This window comes from Gymnogyps californianus, chromosome 1, assembly GCF_018139145.2.
Source record: "Gymnogyps californianus isolate 813 chromosome 1, ASM1813914v2, whole genome shotgun sequence".
Lineage (NCBI taxonomy): Eukaryota > Metazoa > Chordata > Aves > Accipitriformes > Cathartidae > Gymnogyps > Gymnogyps californianus.
In genome coordinates, this window is record NC_059471.1 from 117,981,142 (window position 1) to 117,998,514 (window position 17,373).

The 17,373-nt window shown below is 38.9% G+C and overlaps 1 protein-coding gene across 2 annotated transcripts in view; it reads right to left on the reverse strand.

Annotated features, from left to right (window-relative positions):
- EPHA6 (EPH receptor A6) overlaps positions 1 to 17,373 on the reverse strand; it is a 513,048-nt gene that overhangs the window by 60,129 nt on the left and 435,546 nt on the right. For both annotated transcript variants that reach the window (XM_050915616.1, XM_050915617.1), the window contains one exon: positions 8,053 to 8,114. In XM_050915616.1, the coding sequence (XP_050771573.1) occupies positions 8,053 to 8,114 (62 nt within the window). The remainder of the gene's footprint in view (positions 1 to 8,052; positions 8,115 to 17,373) is intronic.

Genomic DNA, 17,373 nt, shown 5'->3' on the forward strand with positions numbered 1-17,373 from the left:
TGGAAGGGACTTTGAGGGGGAATCAAATAATCTCACCCTGTGTCATTCCTGACATGCTTTTCTAACCTGCACTTAAAGACCATTAGGGCCAATATTTCTTATCCTACCCACTCTATACCACATCTTAAATAAGATGCCCACTCCCTTGAGCATGGCACTTTGGCACAGATTTCAATTCCTCTTTGCAACTGCTTTTTATGCCCATGAAGACTAAATATGTCTCTTGCCCTTTTCTTTGGGCTTAACACAGGTTCAGTCCACAGATCTCATTTGCTTGGCAACTATTCTTTTTGATTTTGTTGTGGACTCTGCCCACCTACTCCATACAGTTCCTGAAGCATTAAGGTCCAAACAAGACACAGTACTCTGAGGCCTCGCCAATGTGAAGCAGAGAGGAAAAGTTACTTCACAGACCTTGCAGGGGATACTCCTGTTTCTAGATTCCATTGTGGTATTTGCCATTTTCACAGCAACATGACATCCCTGACCTACTGCAACCTCTAGAGTAATTTCTTCCAGCAGACTTCCTTCTGAACAGTTACTCTTTGTCCTCTACTCTATAGCTGATTATTCCAGCCTCAGTGGAGTATCATGCCCTTGTCCTTACTTATTTCTAATTAGTTTTTAAAACTAATTAGTTACTAAATTATTTCTTAAATTTGTTGTAATGATTTTAAATTCTACCTCTGTCCTGCTGTCTGCCTGTGTTCCTACTAGGCTTTGCATTGCCTGAAAATTTCGTAAGTTTAGTCGCAGTCTCAGGATCCAGAAGGTTAATGAAAATATGGGGAAACACAGACTGCAGAACAACCCTACTTCATGCATCTTTCCATCTGTCCTGGTTTCAGCTGGGAGAGAGTTAATTTTCTTCTTAGTAGCTGGTACAGTGCTGTGTTTTGGATTTAGTGTGAGAATGATGTTGATAACACGCTGATGTTTCAGTTGTTGCTAAGTAGCGCTTATCTTAAGCCAAGGATTTTTCAGTTTCCCGTGCTCTGCCAGCAAGCAGGTGTGCAAGAAGCTGGGAGGGAGCAGAGCCAGGGCAGCTGACCCCAACTAGCCAAAGGGGTATTCCATACCATAGAACATCATCCTCAGTATATAAACAGGGGGGATTTAGCCGGGAGGGGCGGATCACTGCTGGGGCATCGGTCAACGGGTGGTGAGCAATTGCATTGTGCATCACTTGTCTTTTCTTGGGTTTTATTTCTCTCTCTTTTTTGTTATATTCTTTTTCATTAATATTATTATTATATTTTTATTATTATTAGTTAGTATTATATTTTATTTTACTTTAGTTATTAAACCGCTCTTATCTCAACCCATGAGTTTTACTTTTTTCCCCAGATCCTCCTCCCCATCCCACTGGGAGCGGGGAGGGGTGGGCGGCTGCGTGGTGCTTAGTTGCTGGCTGGGGTTAAACCACGACACCATCCAAAGTCTGTTCTCTCCATACAGTATGTAGCCAGTACAGTGTCCACCAAAAGAAATTTCATGGAGACAATATTTCTCTGGCTGCTCATAAGGATCTCATGTGAGAGAGTTTTAAAGCCTTACTAAAGTCAAGATTTATGATATCAACTTCTTCTCCCATACCCACAAAGCCTGCGCCCTGTTACAAAAGGAAACCGGACTGTTTGACATAATTTGTTCTTGACAAATCCATGTTGGCTCATACTTATCTCACTGTTATCTTTAAGGTGCTTATAAATACTTTTTTGATAATTTGTTCCAGAAATGTTACAGCAGTTGACGTTAAGCTGACTGGTCTGTAATTTCTTGGCTTCTCTTTTTCTTTCTTTTTAAAGGCATGGATGACATTGGCTTTGTTCTGATCTCCTGATTTCTTACGTATTCTCCACAAATTTGCAAAGATAAAGAGCACACTGAAAGTGTCCACATTACCTATCAAATTCTTTTTGGCTTCAAATACAAGACAGTTTGTAATAAATTTCTTGTTGCTCAGTAGGAAGAATATCTAAATGATATTTATATCTAAATAGATATCTAAATATCTAAATGAAGCATTTCTAAATGAACTTCTCACAGCAGTATCAGAAATACTGTTTTCTACCTCCTTTTAGCAGGGTAAAACATTGCTTGAGAACAAATGTTGGCTCTGTAGCATCAATGACAGCTTCTCAGTGTAATCTTAGATCACGTAAATATATGCAGCTTACAATTTCACTATTACGGTAATGCATTCATTCAAACTCAGTTTCTAATTGCTCAATTTGTTTTTTGGTTCAGAAAAAAAATATTGGTATCAGCAGTCTCCAGTGCAGGTTTTCTTCTTTACAGAGTCGTTTTTGAAAGCAAAATGCCACCTTTATCCTACCAGGGAAGGCATGTGCCTCCAATAAATAAAAGTGCACATGAATGCTGCGTGTGAAAGCAAAAGAAGGAGTATTAGTTATGAGCTCTAATGTTGTTGCCTCTCTGGATGCAGATAAATAATAATGGGAACCATTAAACTTAGGAAAGGCCATCTGGCCTCTTTTCCCCAAAGCTGACTCTGTCTAGTGAGGCCATGTTAGATGGATATACAACATATACTTTACAACATCGTTTTTCAGAACTTTCTACAAGTCTTCATTTTTCTCTTTTCTCCCTTTCCCCCAAACTCCCTAAATGTAGGTGTCTGCCGCAGCATCTAAACTGTAGTTGAAAAAAGAGTGAGCCTGATAGCAAAGCTGCTCTGAGAATAACTTCATAACGATTACTGCATCAAAGAGCAATATATCATAATATTTTCTCCTTCTAGTAACATTTTTTTCCCACATATTTTTACACTTATCTTAGCCTCTGCTAGACAGGCCTCAAGGGATTAAAATTTGGTGATGAATTCCAGGGTTTCATTTGCTGTACAGTCTGCTGCAGTTAGTGCTCTAAGTCAGTTAAGCATATTTTTTTATAGAATCTTTAGAAAATATTTTCTTTGGAAGAACAAAATATATTTTACAGCATTTTTACCTACTATGCATGCCTGTAAATAAATCTAACATTTTTTTACAAGTATTTTAATTTTCTGAAGTGAAAGGAAATATATCAGTCACAAGTTTTTGGGTAGGAAGAGGAGCATTACTATTGCAAATAGTAACAATGAAGAAAGCAAGACAACCCTGTGATTACCCTAGGTAAATGAATCCCTTCCTCCTGCAGCTCAGAGATTCACAAAACTGGCAAGACAGGAGCATCTTTCAAACCTAAACATCTGTGTCTTCAGGGTACAGTTAAGGGAAAATGCTGCAAACCCTGAGGAGCTTTCTTTCCCACATTGATCCCTGGAGAGTGCACATTCCCTTCCTAATAAAGAAGGGTGAGCAAATACAGTGCAGTGGATACAGCTGATAGATTATTTTAGTATCAGGCCTGCTGCAGAACCTGCTGCAATACCATGAGTTCTCATCTGATTAATATTGCTGTGTCCCTGGTTCTTGCCTCACCGCACCGACTATTGGTTAGCACACCTTGGACACTGAGCAGGAATAAAACACTGACAGTAGTCTGGTAGTCTGCAGCTGCAGAAAAATACTGAAAGAAGTTAAAGTACTCTGGTGATAGTTTTTTTGTTCATTTTACATGATTCTACGTAGCCAACCACAAACAAACATCCCCAAAAGTCAGCTTCTAGATGCATTCCTTTTCTATGGTTTAAATCCATGCCCATACTGAACGATGCACAAGGAGGATGAGTGCAGACCACAGCCCGTAGATGCTCTCCAGGTATCATTCTGTGCAACGGAGCCCAAGAAGCAGTAGCCCTCCCAAGCACACAAGCCACCTAGCCTCCTAATCACCCTGTTCCTGTTTATGTGATGCTAAAGCCAATTATTTTAGCCAAGAATGACCCTTTAGATGGAGCTGTGAAAACAGTAGATGAGATTTAACTCTTAATAGCTCCATAAGTCTGTGAGGCATCTACTTAGAGAGTGGGCTAAGCGGAGGAGGGTGTGTCAGGGTGAAAGGACCAACCTCAGGGCAAAGGACTTTTATAGGAATTATTACAATCGTCTGGCAGGCAAGACTGAGGGAAATGTTGTGGTGTCCAGCACAAACAGCGAGAGAGTGAAACTGGGATTCAGACGTCGGTTATATTACTGTATCACCCTCTGAACTGCTGGTCTTGGGTGCAACATGGCACTCATCTCCGTTTTCCCTCAGGAAAATGGGATTGCATTTATGTCATGTATGAAGACTGCAAGATCACCAAGCAGTGGTTTAATACCCATGTGGTTTACTTAGTCATAGCCATGCTCAGAGAACAGGCATCTCAAACCCACAGCAGTGGCAAACTGCTTGCTAAAAGGGTTTTGTGGTTTTTAGGCTTTTTTTTTTGATTATGCGTCTCTCTTGGTTGTCTTTCTTGTCCTATCTTCTATAGTCTGTATCAACAAACCTGAGCAAACATATCTGACTGCAACTATCCTATTTAATTACTAAGTACATCTCTCTATCAATACAGATAGCTGCCCTTTCAGCTCTTCGTGTGTTTATTATTTTCCTCATATGCTTGCAGAATAAGTGATTGCTAAGATCTCCATGACACAGGCAGGTGACTGAAACGTAAAGACAATGTGTCCCATCCAAGGTCTGCGTGTGAAGTTGGTAACAGGAAATTGTATCTGGATCTCTCGAATTCCCAAGCTGAAGTATTAGCCACTTTCTTTCCGAGCACAGATTACTTCTCTCTGGCAGCTGTTGGAGCAATACTGAAAGAGGAGCCTCTAGCCCCTGAGGAAATACTAAGCTGGGAGCTCACATCCTTTTTCAGAGAAATCTCTCGAAGTGTTACCAGAAATGAAGTCATGTGTACCTTATTTCTGGTCAAATGACCATTTCATTGACAGCAAATTTCAAGTACGCTTTTGTGGGATGATTAATTTACATGTCTCAATCTTATATGAGAAAAAAAAAAAACTGAGTTTCATCTTATGGAAATGAGTTTTATATAATTGCAAAAATAATGCAGGATTTCTGAAGAAAATTTAGTGTCAAGTGTCTCCAGCAATTTAGGATGTCTGATGGTGCACAATCGCTATAATTAATTACCATCATCTTACAGCATTGGTTCTAATTAGCTGATGCCTTTCCACTAAGACTATATCTGCAGCATCTTCATATTGCAAATGCATGCCAGATTTTTTACCCAAAAGCTCAAAGTTAGCAGCCAGTTACAGAATATTTTGTGGGGTGGGGAAGACATAATCTAGCTGAGCTTGCTGTTTAATTCATCCAAATAGCAGAAAGTAAGGCACTGGTTTGGGGACTTGGTCACATAACTGCAATCAAGATAAAGCACTAAATAAGATGAAGGATGAGTGTAAGCTGCTGGCCTGGGGTTCAGGGGAACTGATTTCATTTCTACTCTCTGCCATGCACTTTGTGCACAATACTGTGCAGATCACTTAACATCTCAGTGCTTTATTTCCCTATCTGTAAAGCAAGGAAGTAAAGGCTATTAAGATTTTAGGGTTTAGGGGCAAGGGGAGTTTTACGTGGAGCTTATGATTCATGGCACAACTCGTACTGGCATGAAAGCTAATATCCCACCAAGGCTGTGAGGAGGGTGATGGCAAATGTCTTCCATGAGGAGTCTTTCTTCTGGAATACCCTCACATGGTTCATCACAGAGTCTCACTTTGAAATTGTAAGATTGACCCATCTTTGCAGGCTTTTGGAGAAGGACAGGTTAGAGGGATGTGCTCATTAATTTTTGCAGGTTGCGGTGTGGGGGAAAATATTTCTTATGGTGAGAAATGGATTTTTTTCCCCTCTCTGTAAAAACACTTTGCACTGTAGCAAGTGATTCCTTTAAATAATAAGAAAGATAGACTATCTTATAAGCCCTTCCAAATCTCACCACATAAGAATTGTTATATTCACTGAACACCTTTCATTAGGATTGCTAAAGATAAACCCTCTCTGCTTCTTTGTATCTTCACAAAAGCTTTTAAAAGTGTAGACTTATATCTGCAGGAAACAACTATTATTAATGAAGCAGCTGGATTTCTTTTTAAATAGATTACTTTGCAGCCATTTGCTCTGCTAATTATTAACAGAAATGCTGATGATATATCTACAGTGCTTTGGGATGCTGAATATTATCTAAAGTCCTTTTAAAAAGCATTTTAGAAGAATAAACCATATCTGAAGTGTGAATTGAACCTGTAAAATAATATACATGGAAACCAGCGGCAGAAATTATTAGCTCACGTTTCCCCCCAGCAGTTTTGCCTACAAATATATCTGATGCAATGTGAGAAGTATTGCTTCACAGTAACATCATAATTTTGCTGATGTCAGTTTCTATTAAACTATCCTAATAAGTAGTAACTATTCTGATAAATAAATGCATGTGAAGAATAATTGGAATATAGATATCATACCAGAGCAATTCAGAGAAAGGTAATTCTCTCTCATGAATTATTTCAGTATTTGGTTTTATTCTCTTCTATGAAATTCTGCACACACACACAGGCACACACACAGAGCAGAGCTTCAGGCCCAGGCAAGTCTTCCTGCGGCACTCTGAAAAATTACAGACCAGGGAAGCCCCAGGTACTCAAATCAGCGGCAGTCTGTCTGCTGCAGATGGATAGAGAGATGAGCCAGAAAGGCAAGGGGCGTGATTTTTAAAACCTACTCAGTTTCTAAGAAGAACTTGATGATATCAAACTCTCCAGAAAAATAACTTGATTTTGAGAGATCAGCAAATTGTCACCAGAAACTGTGGTGCTGGTGTGTTTCTGACAACATAGCAGATATCTGTCATGTGTCTTGACAAAGGAAAATAAAAAATTATTTGGGAGAGTCAGTGAAGAGGACAACAGGAAATGTTAGAGAAAAAATACTATGGAATAATCAAAAGCAAAAGGAAGGGAGAAACAATGTCTAGAAATATCTAAGATAATGGCTCTGATGTGCTTTCAGGGTAGTATCCTCTGTTCCAAATGCTCTTCTCTTGTGGCTACCTCTTTTCTCAACCTGCTGTCAAACAAGTACTTCCTGTATGACTGACTTTCCCTCTCTCTGATTTAAGTCTTCTTTCTAAAGTGTTGGCTGTTTTTTCCCTCCTGCTTATTCATTCTTTTCTCTTAGCAGTTCCTTCTTCCTGCTACCAAAGCATCCTTGAATCACCATCATCTAGATTTTTGTGCAAATATTTTCACAGCTCCTTGTTGAACACCTCTCCTTCGCACTTGGGATACCCTTTCAAACAAGTTCATAAACCTATAGTCACCCTACCACCCGCTCCGACCTTGCCTACAACCCCAGCTTTACCATTCTGCAAGATGGCAATGGCAAGACACCGGGCTAGTAAGGGCTGATGTTTACTTTTTAAGATAAATTTGAAATACTTGACAATCAAATTATTCACACGGGGTCTTATGTCAGTGGGCCTCCAGAGCATTTCCAGGGGTTCTGTTAACAAAGAGACTGTTTTAGGATAAGTTTAGCTTAGGGGGGGTCATCCTTTCCTTCTACTTTTCTAAGAAAAATTAAATTCAGTTGTGCCAACATGTTATTCATGCTTTCTGTAGCCCTTCTTTAATGTTTATTAGTGACCTTTGGGAGTTAATTAATGCCAGGACATTTCACCCATGAACTGTTTTCTAATTCAATTTGCAAATAACCATAAATAATTATAAATCAATTACTGAGTCTATTCTACACTTCACCAACCCAAAAAATCATAACAAAGTATTTTTGAAGGTGATTGAGAAAAATGGACTGCTTCCATAAGGCTAGGCATTTGTGCTTCAATTTATCTTTTCCTTCACAAAAACACTATTTGAAATACGTTTTGCTAAATATGGGAACTACTTTTGTAGAAGAAATCAATTATATTCTTAAGTTTAATTCTTCTTTTTTTCCAGCCATGCTCTAATGTATCCCTGTACCTCAGAAATGTACCCTGGGGAAAATGCTTCTATTCTACACTAAAAATCCATGAATAACATTATCTAGAAATTAATTTATGATAAATGATTTAAAATCTTAACCTAGAATGGTGTCTTATTCAAATGTCATCAGAAAATGGCACCTCACCCGCAGAAAGGAGTCAAGGGATCCATTCTCCATGTATTCAACTACAATCATTACTGGTCTGCCTGCAAAACAGCAAAGAAACACATTAGGATTATAGACATATTATGGGGCTCTTATAATTCCAGCTGTTATGCACAGATTATTCACAGTAGTTAAATGTTACATATTTTCAAAATTCTCATTTATATCACAAACACAATTCCCTGTCATATTCTCTAAGAATTATTTTCTATCTTTTTTTTTTTTTTTTTGGTACTGGATTAGCTGAATGTGCATCGTTTGCTCTGGTGTATTCTCCCCTTAAAAAACATCAAAGGAGAGCCTGCTATTTCCAAATAGCAACGCTTGCTGTGTAACATTTTGGAATATATTTGAGTTAAGGCAAAAAAAAAAAATCATAAGCCATGTCCAAGAAATTACAAACTCAGTACCAAAATTTTCCTCTCAAAGAAAAATATCTCAATGATTTAGGGGCATACAGATAGACAGATAGAAGAGGATGTCACAAAAAAAGCTCTCCTAGTTTGGGTGTGTGTATTGGGTGTGTATAATCCAGCAAAACTCTGAATTCATATGTTTGTACATACATAATATACACACAATGTTACTGAAATCAAAGTTTTGCTCAACTAGCACAGCTTTTCTGTATGGTTCCAGGGTGGGATCATATCCAAATTGAAGTAGAATAACACGTTACATTTATTTCTTAAAAGGATATCCAAATCTGAAGATAAACTTTTAAACTGGGTACTTAACTAAATACTATTTCACTGTTGATACCCAGGAATAAACTACCACTCTAGAACTGCTTGACAGGAGAGGCCCAATTAGCATGCTAATCAGGCTACGCAGCAAGAAGTTTTTTAGAATTGTTAATATTACAAAGGAGCCATTCTAATATATGCAAAACTAATGTAATGAATAAGTATGTTCGTAAGATTGGGAAGGAGGCAAAAAGTCTTAAAATGGCAAACTTTTCTTTCCCTGAGAGTGCCTGTCTCTTTTGGGGTTTGTGGGAAACCAGGGGTGTGCCAAGTGGTGACACCACGAGTCCACCCATTTCACTTTCTCAATATAACACTAGCTGTTCCAATATTTTTCAAATCCAAAGGAAGCTTCTTTCATGGCTTTTTTCCTCTGCCTCTCAGATTATGTTTGTGTTTTATTTGGACGAGGGGATGAGAAACAAACACAGTGTTCAGGGTGAGAAAGCGCAGAAGAACATTATGATCGTTCCACCACAACTGTCCATTTCTGTACATGCTAACTTTCTGTTCAGTTTGGTTAACAGTGGAAGTGTTCATTAAACTGTCCACAATACACAATAAGCCACAGCCAGGTACTTCTCCTGAGCTGTTACAGCTAACCTTGAATTTTAAAAAGTGAGTGAGCCATTTCTCTGTTCGTCCCAGCATGGTGACTTGGAGTTCCAGGTACCCCAGTGCTGCTCATTCATGTAGCTTAGTCTAGTCTTTCTGGAGTTCCTCACAATATTCTCTCATTTCTGCTAACAAAATTTGGGGTTCTTTCTGCATCCACCCTCATGTTTAGGTCCTCAATGAATAAACAAGTGATTCATAATGTTGGCACAGTAGTACATTTTTTTCTGTGTGAAAATTCTCAGATGCCTTAATAGTCTTTTTGGATAGCCTTTCTGAAGCGTGAAGGATTACCAGCTTCTTTTTTTTTAATTGAATGTTTGGTCTCGGCTGCAGATGTGCATCTGCCACCAAATCAATTTATATTCATCTGCATCCATTGATAACATTGGTTATACCCTGGTTTTGCATTATAAGCTTAAACGCTACATCACTTCTCAGCTCTTGGAGATCACAGCATTTTAAAAATTAATGTTTTCTTTACTTCAGCTTGCTAATGATGACTAGTTGTATAGCCTAGTCTCTTTAGTTTCAAGCACATGAATGACCTAGATTCCCTTACCTTTACCATTTGCTTACTGTCAAGGGGCTGACATCTCCATGTGAAAGGAGTATTCTATAATCTAGAGAAGTAAACAAATGGCAGCCTGATGCTAGAGGATCTTACTATATGCAGAACTCTCTCAAGAAACTAGTAATTTCTAAATTGTTGCAGACAACAGCATCTTGCAATAAATATGGATGTAAAACTGGCTTTCAGCTGGTATATTTGGTCAGGCATAAGTTACCCAGAAATTTCTCTTTCTGGCTAAATCAACAACTAAAACACCTTTATGGAAGATTTGCATTCGAAGGGAATGACAAATGGAGCTATTGAGCTTCAAAACAGTGCCCCTACTTTCCTGTTAGTAATCCTTTGGAGCCTTATGTTTTCCGGAAGCTATTTTGTAAGGTTCTCTAGAGGTTCATAGGCCCTTGTTACATCTTTAACGCTCCTTAGATTCATATCCTTCAACACAAATTATTTTCACACTTATTTTGTAAAAGCAATTTTTAATTCTTCTATGTTCTCTCACAAAATACTCCCCCCTCCAAAAAACCCCAACAAACTGTACTTCATTTTGCTCAGACCAACAGCAGGAACTTCTAGGCTAAAGTAACTATGAAATGTATCTATATGCATTTATCTGTGGATTTAAAAAAGAGATTTCAGTATTTTTTACCAGATAATGTTTATGAGTTTTTAAACTGCTCGATGTGTTCCTTTAATCACTTGAAATGATAAGCCTTAACACAAAACCAGCTCTTCCACATGATAGCACAGGAATGCCATGATATGGTAAATATACCAAAATAAGTAGCATTTGTCTTCAAACAGGTCACTGTATATTGGAAGATCAGCATATCATTAAGTATTCAGGAATTGTGGTGAACAATAAATTTAGTCACTTAGGCTGATAGCTTCCCACAGACTCAGTCTGTATCACTCGCCATCCTACCTAGATCGCAAATGAACTTGATGCAAGATTGTGTCAAGACACCACAAAAATGAACCCATCTCCATCGCTTGATTATCTTAAGCAAAAATCTTAAATCTCGATCCTAACACTAACTTCTCAAATACTCTTCTTTTAGTGTGCCAGCACTTGACAAAAGCCATCCTATTTTGGCTGCAAGTTTAATGTATCACTGAAGATACTTATGTATTTCAAGATGGACTGTGACAGGCAATACAGTGGGACTTTTAGTCAGCATAGTATTTGTCTTTGGAGTACCTGTAGATCAAAAATGTCTCAGCTATTATTTTGGTTGCTTGAAGATATAGTAAAAAACTCTGCTACACAGCAGATTCCAGTGGGTATATTTATCATCAAAGCAGTAACACAGGTTCTATTCCCAGCAAACAATTCTTTTCCAACAATTTTACAGGTTTGCAAATTTCATACAAGGATCTCTAAACATTTTACAAATGTAAGTACATCAAGTGTCAGGAAACGTAAGGTAGGACACATCTTGATTTCAAAGATGTGGTAGGAAAAACAGGTTCAGAAAATCAAGTGGCCCTCTCCATTTAGTCAGTATAGTATACCCGACCAGGCTGTGTTTGGTCACCATTACACAATGTTGTATTTTCTTCCCTAGATCAGTACCCAGTAGAGGCACTTGAGTGATTCCATCGTGCATTTGCGTTGCATGAAGAGACTCTCCAGTTCACAGATCGTTGAAGGAATGGGACTAGCAGTTGGCTCTGGAGAAGCTGGCTGAGACGTGAGGATGAGCAGCTGACTCTGACACATCCAAGGGTAGAATCCAACACTGGGCATCTCAGTCCAGAGACTGAGACACCAGTCCCAAGGGCAGGCAGTGGGACAGACTGAACTGCAATCTGGGATGCCTAATCTCCAAAGGGTCAGAGGGTGGCAGCCAACCCAGGGCTTGTGTAGAACAAAGTTCTTGGTAAGACAAAAGGCTATGGATGACATTAGTTGATGTTAGTTTCATTTTAGCTGCAAAGAGCAGATGTTATCCTTTATACTGTGGTACAATTTGAGTCCAGAAAAGATTAAGGGGTGTGCTGAACCCTGTACAAACACAGAATACTGCTTTTGCTTTAAAGAGGACTACAAAATTGACTTTGAAAAATAATACTGAGAGATTTCTAAACTAGCATAATGTTTGCCTCTAGACAAAGAAAAAAAGAAAAAAGACTATTACTTAGATTATGAAAATCCATGTTGCTCTCATGGTACTGAGGAAGATGAATTCTTCATCCTCAAAACAAGGACAGGAATGAATAAATGGGGGAGGGAGGGCAGAGAAGTTTCTGAGATGGAGAAGCAATCTTTGATTATTTTGTCACGGGGTGGGCTAATGCAATTCTGGAATGCATTGAATTATTTTCCTATATTTATGATTGCTTACACATACGAAACATGGACATCTTTACTTGAAGAAACAGGTTTAAGGACAAACAGCAGTGGGAGGCGATACAGATGGGAGTCGGGAAAGCGCTCAGGGCTCAGAAGGATGGCACAGGCTGCAGCACAGAGACAGCCATGCCAGCGCTGCGTGAGCCTGCTACATGAGCACCTGTGGGAGCTCACATGTAGCCCCAGGGAACTCTGTACGGGCAAGAAAGCATGCACCAAAAGGCACTCCTGTGACCAATGATGAGTCCCCTCTGCAGAATGGGTGCACCTCACTAGATGGGTGGACACCCAAACTCTAGTTTAAAGACTTGACCAATTCAGGTGAGTGTTTTCACACAGATACAGGCATAGGCACTGGAGAAGTATCTGAAGAAGAACCAGGTTAATTTTACAGTCAAGATCCACATAAGACAAGGCATGGAAAAAGGACACTGGAAAAGGTGTCAGCTTGGGCCGAGGACTTGGAATAAAAGACAGAGGTCAAGAGCATCTAGGAGCTAAAAACTGCAGATGCTGCTGGAGGAGAGCACACAACTTCATGTTTGAATTGGGGGAGGACAAATATAGAAAGGTTTGAAGATGGATTCAATGATCGAATCAGTCAAACAAATCATTCTTGCAGCAGTTTTAGATACCTAGTAGTGCTGGAGTAGGGAGTACTGCAAGAAAATAGACTTTTAAAGTAGAGGAATTATATAGTGTTCTGAGGCAACAGGTTCTAACCCCAAATATGGATTTTACACACTATGTATATCACATTTAGCATTTGCAGCACCTTAGTGTAACAAACTTATCATTTTACTACGTACTTAAGATAACAATATGAAATTATAATCGTATTTATACATTACTTATACTGATACCATAGCCACATTCACTGTTTTCATACTTTCCATGAAACTATAAATATTCCCACCCCAGACACGTGTGTGGGATATTGGCTAAAGCAGCTTCTTCTCCTTGCACTTAGAGTAACTCTGGCTCTGGCAGATCCATTTCAGACTCCCACCATCTCAGAAAGCCAGACTGAACACGCAAGAGCAGTGTCAGTGCTTGGCATGATGCAGGAAAAGGACATGAATTTCGTTACTCAGAATTTAGATGAATCCGTGGAAGGTGTGGGGGTTATTAATTGTTTTGATGCAGCTACTACCTTGTGGCAAGAGGCTGACTGGTTTTGACAAGGTGGGTTTTCATCCCTAAGAAAGTCCTTCACTGGAATTCTCCCACCAGCTGCACTGCAATGCCATTCAAATAAAATCAGCATAAATGACAAACAATCTGTATTGATGTTATGCCACCTCAGAATATGTTACAATTTTGTATTTTCCATTGATCAATCTGCTTGACATTTTTTTAATAAGCAGAAATGCAAAAAAGAAAAAAGAAAGCCATACATTGCAGAATAATGTAAAATACCAATTATATTTAAAACTCATATCGTATATATTTTTAGTTCTCTTCTATTTTTTTCCACAGCACAAGATTTTGGTAATGTGTCATTTAATTGAGTGGTAGAGTGACAAATAAGGAGGAGAATTTGAAGTGTCATATCAATGACAAAATATTCGGCTTGTTGTCTCCTGTTGTCATTTTAAATAATGCAGTAAAGCCCACTTTAATGATTTTTTTATGTAAGATTAATCCTCCAAAAAGAATACAGTTAGTACATGTTCATTTCTACAGTCTTTACTTACAATGAAATCTTTAATACCCATTATGGGAATAGATCTGTTAACATAAACACAGGATACTTATTCTTCCATTTAAAACAGCAAAGGTTGGAACCTGTTCTCTAGTTCATATAAGAAAATATTGCTCCATCACTTCTGCAGGTCAGAATTCATGTGTCTCAGAAAATCACCTCCTTATCAGGCATTTTTTCACTCCAAAGCCATGTTCTGCTTTTGGTTCCCCACTAACTTACCTCTTGCTAAAGCTAAAGAGATAAGACTAACAGAGCAAAACGCACAGGCACTCCCTTAGGTAGCGCTGGGCCTTTCAGCACTCCAATAGTGTACAAAGCACCCACAGCAAAACTTGGTGTCCCTCACTGAAACGCCCAGGGCTCGGAAGGCATTCCTAGACCTCACACTAGTTTCGTTCATTACCTATCGCTTCAAACAGGAGAACCACTTGCCATGGCACTGCAGCTTCTTCACTTCTGCTACTAATAATGATGCATTTGTGTGCACCAGAGGAGAACTAATTTCAGCGAATAAAAAAAATTGTATTTTTCCATAACACAGAACCAATGGAGGAAAAAAGAAAGAAAGAAAACTAATGATTATGCAAAAAGCAATTGAAAAAAATTTCTGCTGGGTTTTGCATTGTTAGCCCACATCAATACACATGAAGCCAATGGGAATTTTGCTGCAAGCCATCCCACTTGCATTACTGACTTACATTACAGAAGGTCCCTCACTAAGATTTGTGTTCCAAGCAGCCTCAAAAAATAGAAGTTGCGGTTCCAAACTCCTTCTTGAGACTTCAGAAGTCAGAGTTTGCAAACAGGATAGCATTACCATATATACATCCTTCTGTTACAGGAAATCACATAGATACAGTCTACTTGTCTTGCTGTTAGTGCTCTTTCTATTTTCCTGTATCTAAATACCACTTTTCATTAGTGAAGTTAGTTTTGTCAAGGGAAGATACCTTTGCAAAATCAATTCATAAAAATACAAAATACATGAATGAGCATAAGTTAGTCTCTATTTTTTTAGTAAACTATGGCCATATAGCTGTCACTGCTAGCTGAAGAAGGTTTATTGTATCAACACAATCTGAAAATATTGTTCTCTGAGCTGTTGTTCTGTAATTTCATATTAAATGCTTTTCCACTCACTACCCTGTAATCCACTGGCAAGAATTTATGCCTGTTGGTATATTTTGGAAGCCAGGAAAAGTCTGTATGTATACTTGTAAAATACCTTCTCAAATCCCTGTCTCTCCCCTCCTGCAGCAACAAGCACTGCAAACCGTTCTCCTGGTTTCTCACATGACAGAGGGAGAATGTGCTTTGGACAACAGAAGTTTTAGCAGTCTCCGGCATGCTGCTTCTGCAACCCTAATTCACATCAGTCCTCCAGTGTGCCTATGAAAGATATTCTGGAAGGTTTTGAGGAAAGAAAAGTGGAACTGTAAAGAGAAAGCAGTTGCGCTGTTTCCATGATTTGTTTCCTTATTCTTGTCTTTCCATGAGAGAAGCAAATGGAGTGCAGTAGAGAGTAAAAACAGAAGAAATAGTTGTTTGTCACTAGTTCAAGGCTGGGTAGGTGAGGGAGAAATAGTGGCTAAAATTATACCATAGAAATAAAATAACTGGCCCAAATTTCAATTTTTTTTCCTGCATTTATACTTTCCAGCCATATATCTTTGAAAAAAATAGAATTTCTTCAAGTTTCCATTTGTTGGGTTGGTTATCTGTATTATCTCTTTCTACATATTTATTAGCATTACAAATGCAATATGGATGAAGAAAGTTCCGTTTTATTCCTGCTGCTTATGTTTACATGCATATTATAAGCAGAAATAAAAAAGAAATACCTTCATCATTAGGGCGAGATGGCTTATTAGAATTCAGAAGTACACATGGAGGGGAACAAGAGCTGGTGTGTTTGTAGACCAGTTCTGAAAGGTGCCGCATGAACTATTCTAAGTACATCTAATGCACCTCATTTGACAGCCTTACACTATTTTTCAAATACTAACCTATAAACAGATAAATCCATGCTATGTATGGTGAAAAGAGGAGATGAGGTGAAGTGGCTTGGCCAAGGTATCACAAAAACCAAGTCCTCAGCCTGCAAGAAAAAGCTGTGGGAACCACCATTACCTGCAAAAAGCATGCAAAAAGAGGGCTTCGCATTGTCTTCATGTTCCCCTGATCCTTAGAGGGCAGTGTGCCAGCCTCGGCTCTTGGCATAAACTGATGTACCTTAAAAATAATCTGAGTTATGGCAGTTGCCCAACAACTTCCACGGATCATTAAAACAGCTGATGTTTGCACCAAAATCTTGGTCATGTACCCTGGAACCATTCTGTCATCTCCATGCTTTATAAGGACCACCTTATACCGACTTGAAAGAAGTTTTAAGAGATGACAAAATCACAAGTCAGAACAACGAACAGTGCTCAAGGATTGCATTTTTGACCATCCTATCTCAAATACTAGGTGTCATGGTTTAACCCTAGTCAGCAACTAAGCACCACACGGCCGCTTCCCCCTCCCCTCCCAGTGGGGTGAGGAGGAGGAAAGGAAAAAAAAAAAGTAAAACTCGTGGGTTGAGATAAGAACAGTTTAATAACTACAGTAAAATATAATACTAACAATAGTAATAATGAAATATAAGAATAATAATAGTAATGAAAAGGAATACAACAAAAAAAGGAAGGGGGGGGGGTGAGAAAAAAAAGCCAGTGATGCACAATGCAATTGCTCACCACCCGCTGACCGATGCCCAGTTAGTTCCTGAGCCACGATCCCCACCTCCCGGCCAACTCCCCCCAGTTTATATACTGGGCATGACGTTCCATGGTATGGAATATCCCTTTGGCTAGTTCGGGTCAGCTGCCCCGCTCTGCTCCCTCCCAGCTCCTTGCACACCTGCTTGCTGGCAGAGCATGGGAACTGAAAAGTCCTTGGCTTAAGATAAGCGCTACTTAGCAACAACTAAAACATCAGAGTGTTATCAACATCATTCTCACACTAAATCCAAAACACAGCACTGTACCAGCTACTAAGAAGAGAGTTAACTCTGTCCCAGCCGAAACCAGGACACTAGGTTATATCATCCCATCTTAAACCAAGAAATCCCAGCATTATCAGTGTATAAGTAGGAGGGAGAATGTACACTAGTTTCTTTGCAAGAATAGGTAATTTGTTAATGACCAGCCACAAAAAATTTGGCCATTCAGTTTTAATTTAATTATGTTCTAGGGGGGGGAAAAAAAAGTAAGTTTTTAATAGAACTAATTCTGGCATAAGATTTAGATTCCTTGAAATTTGA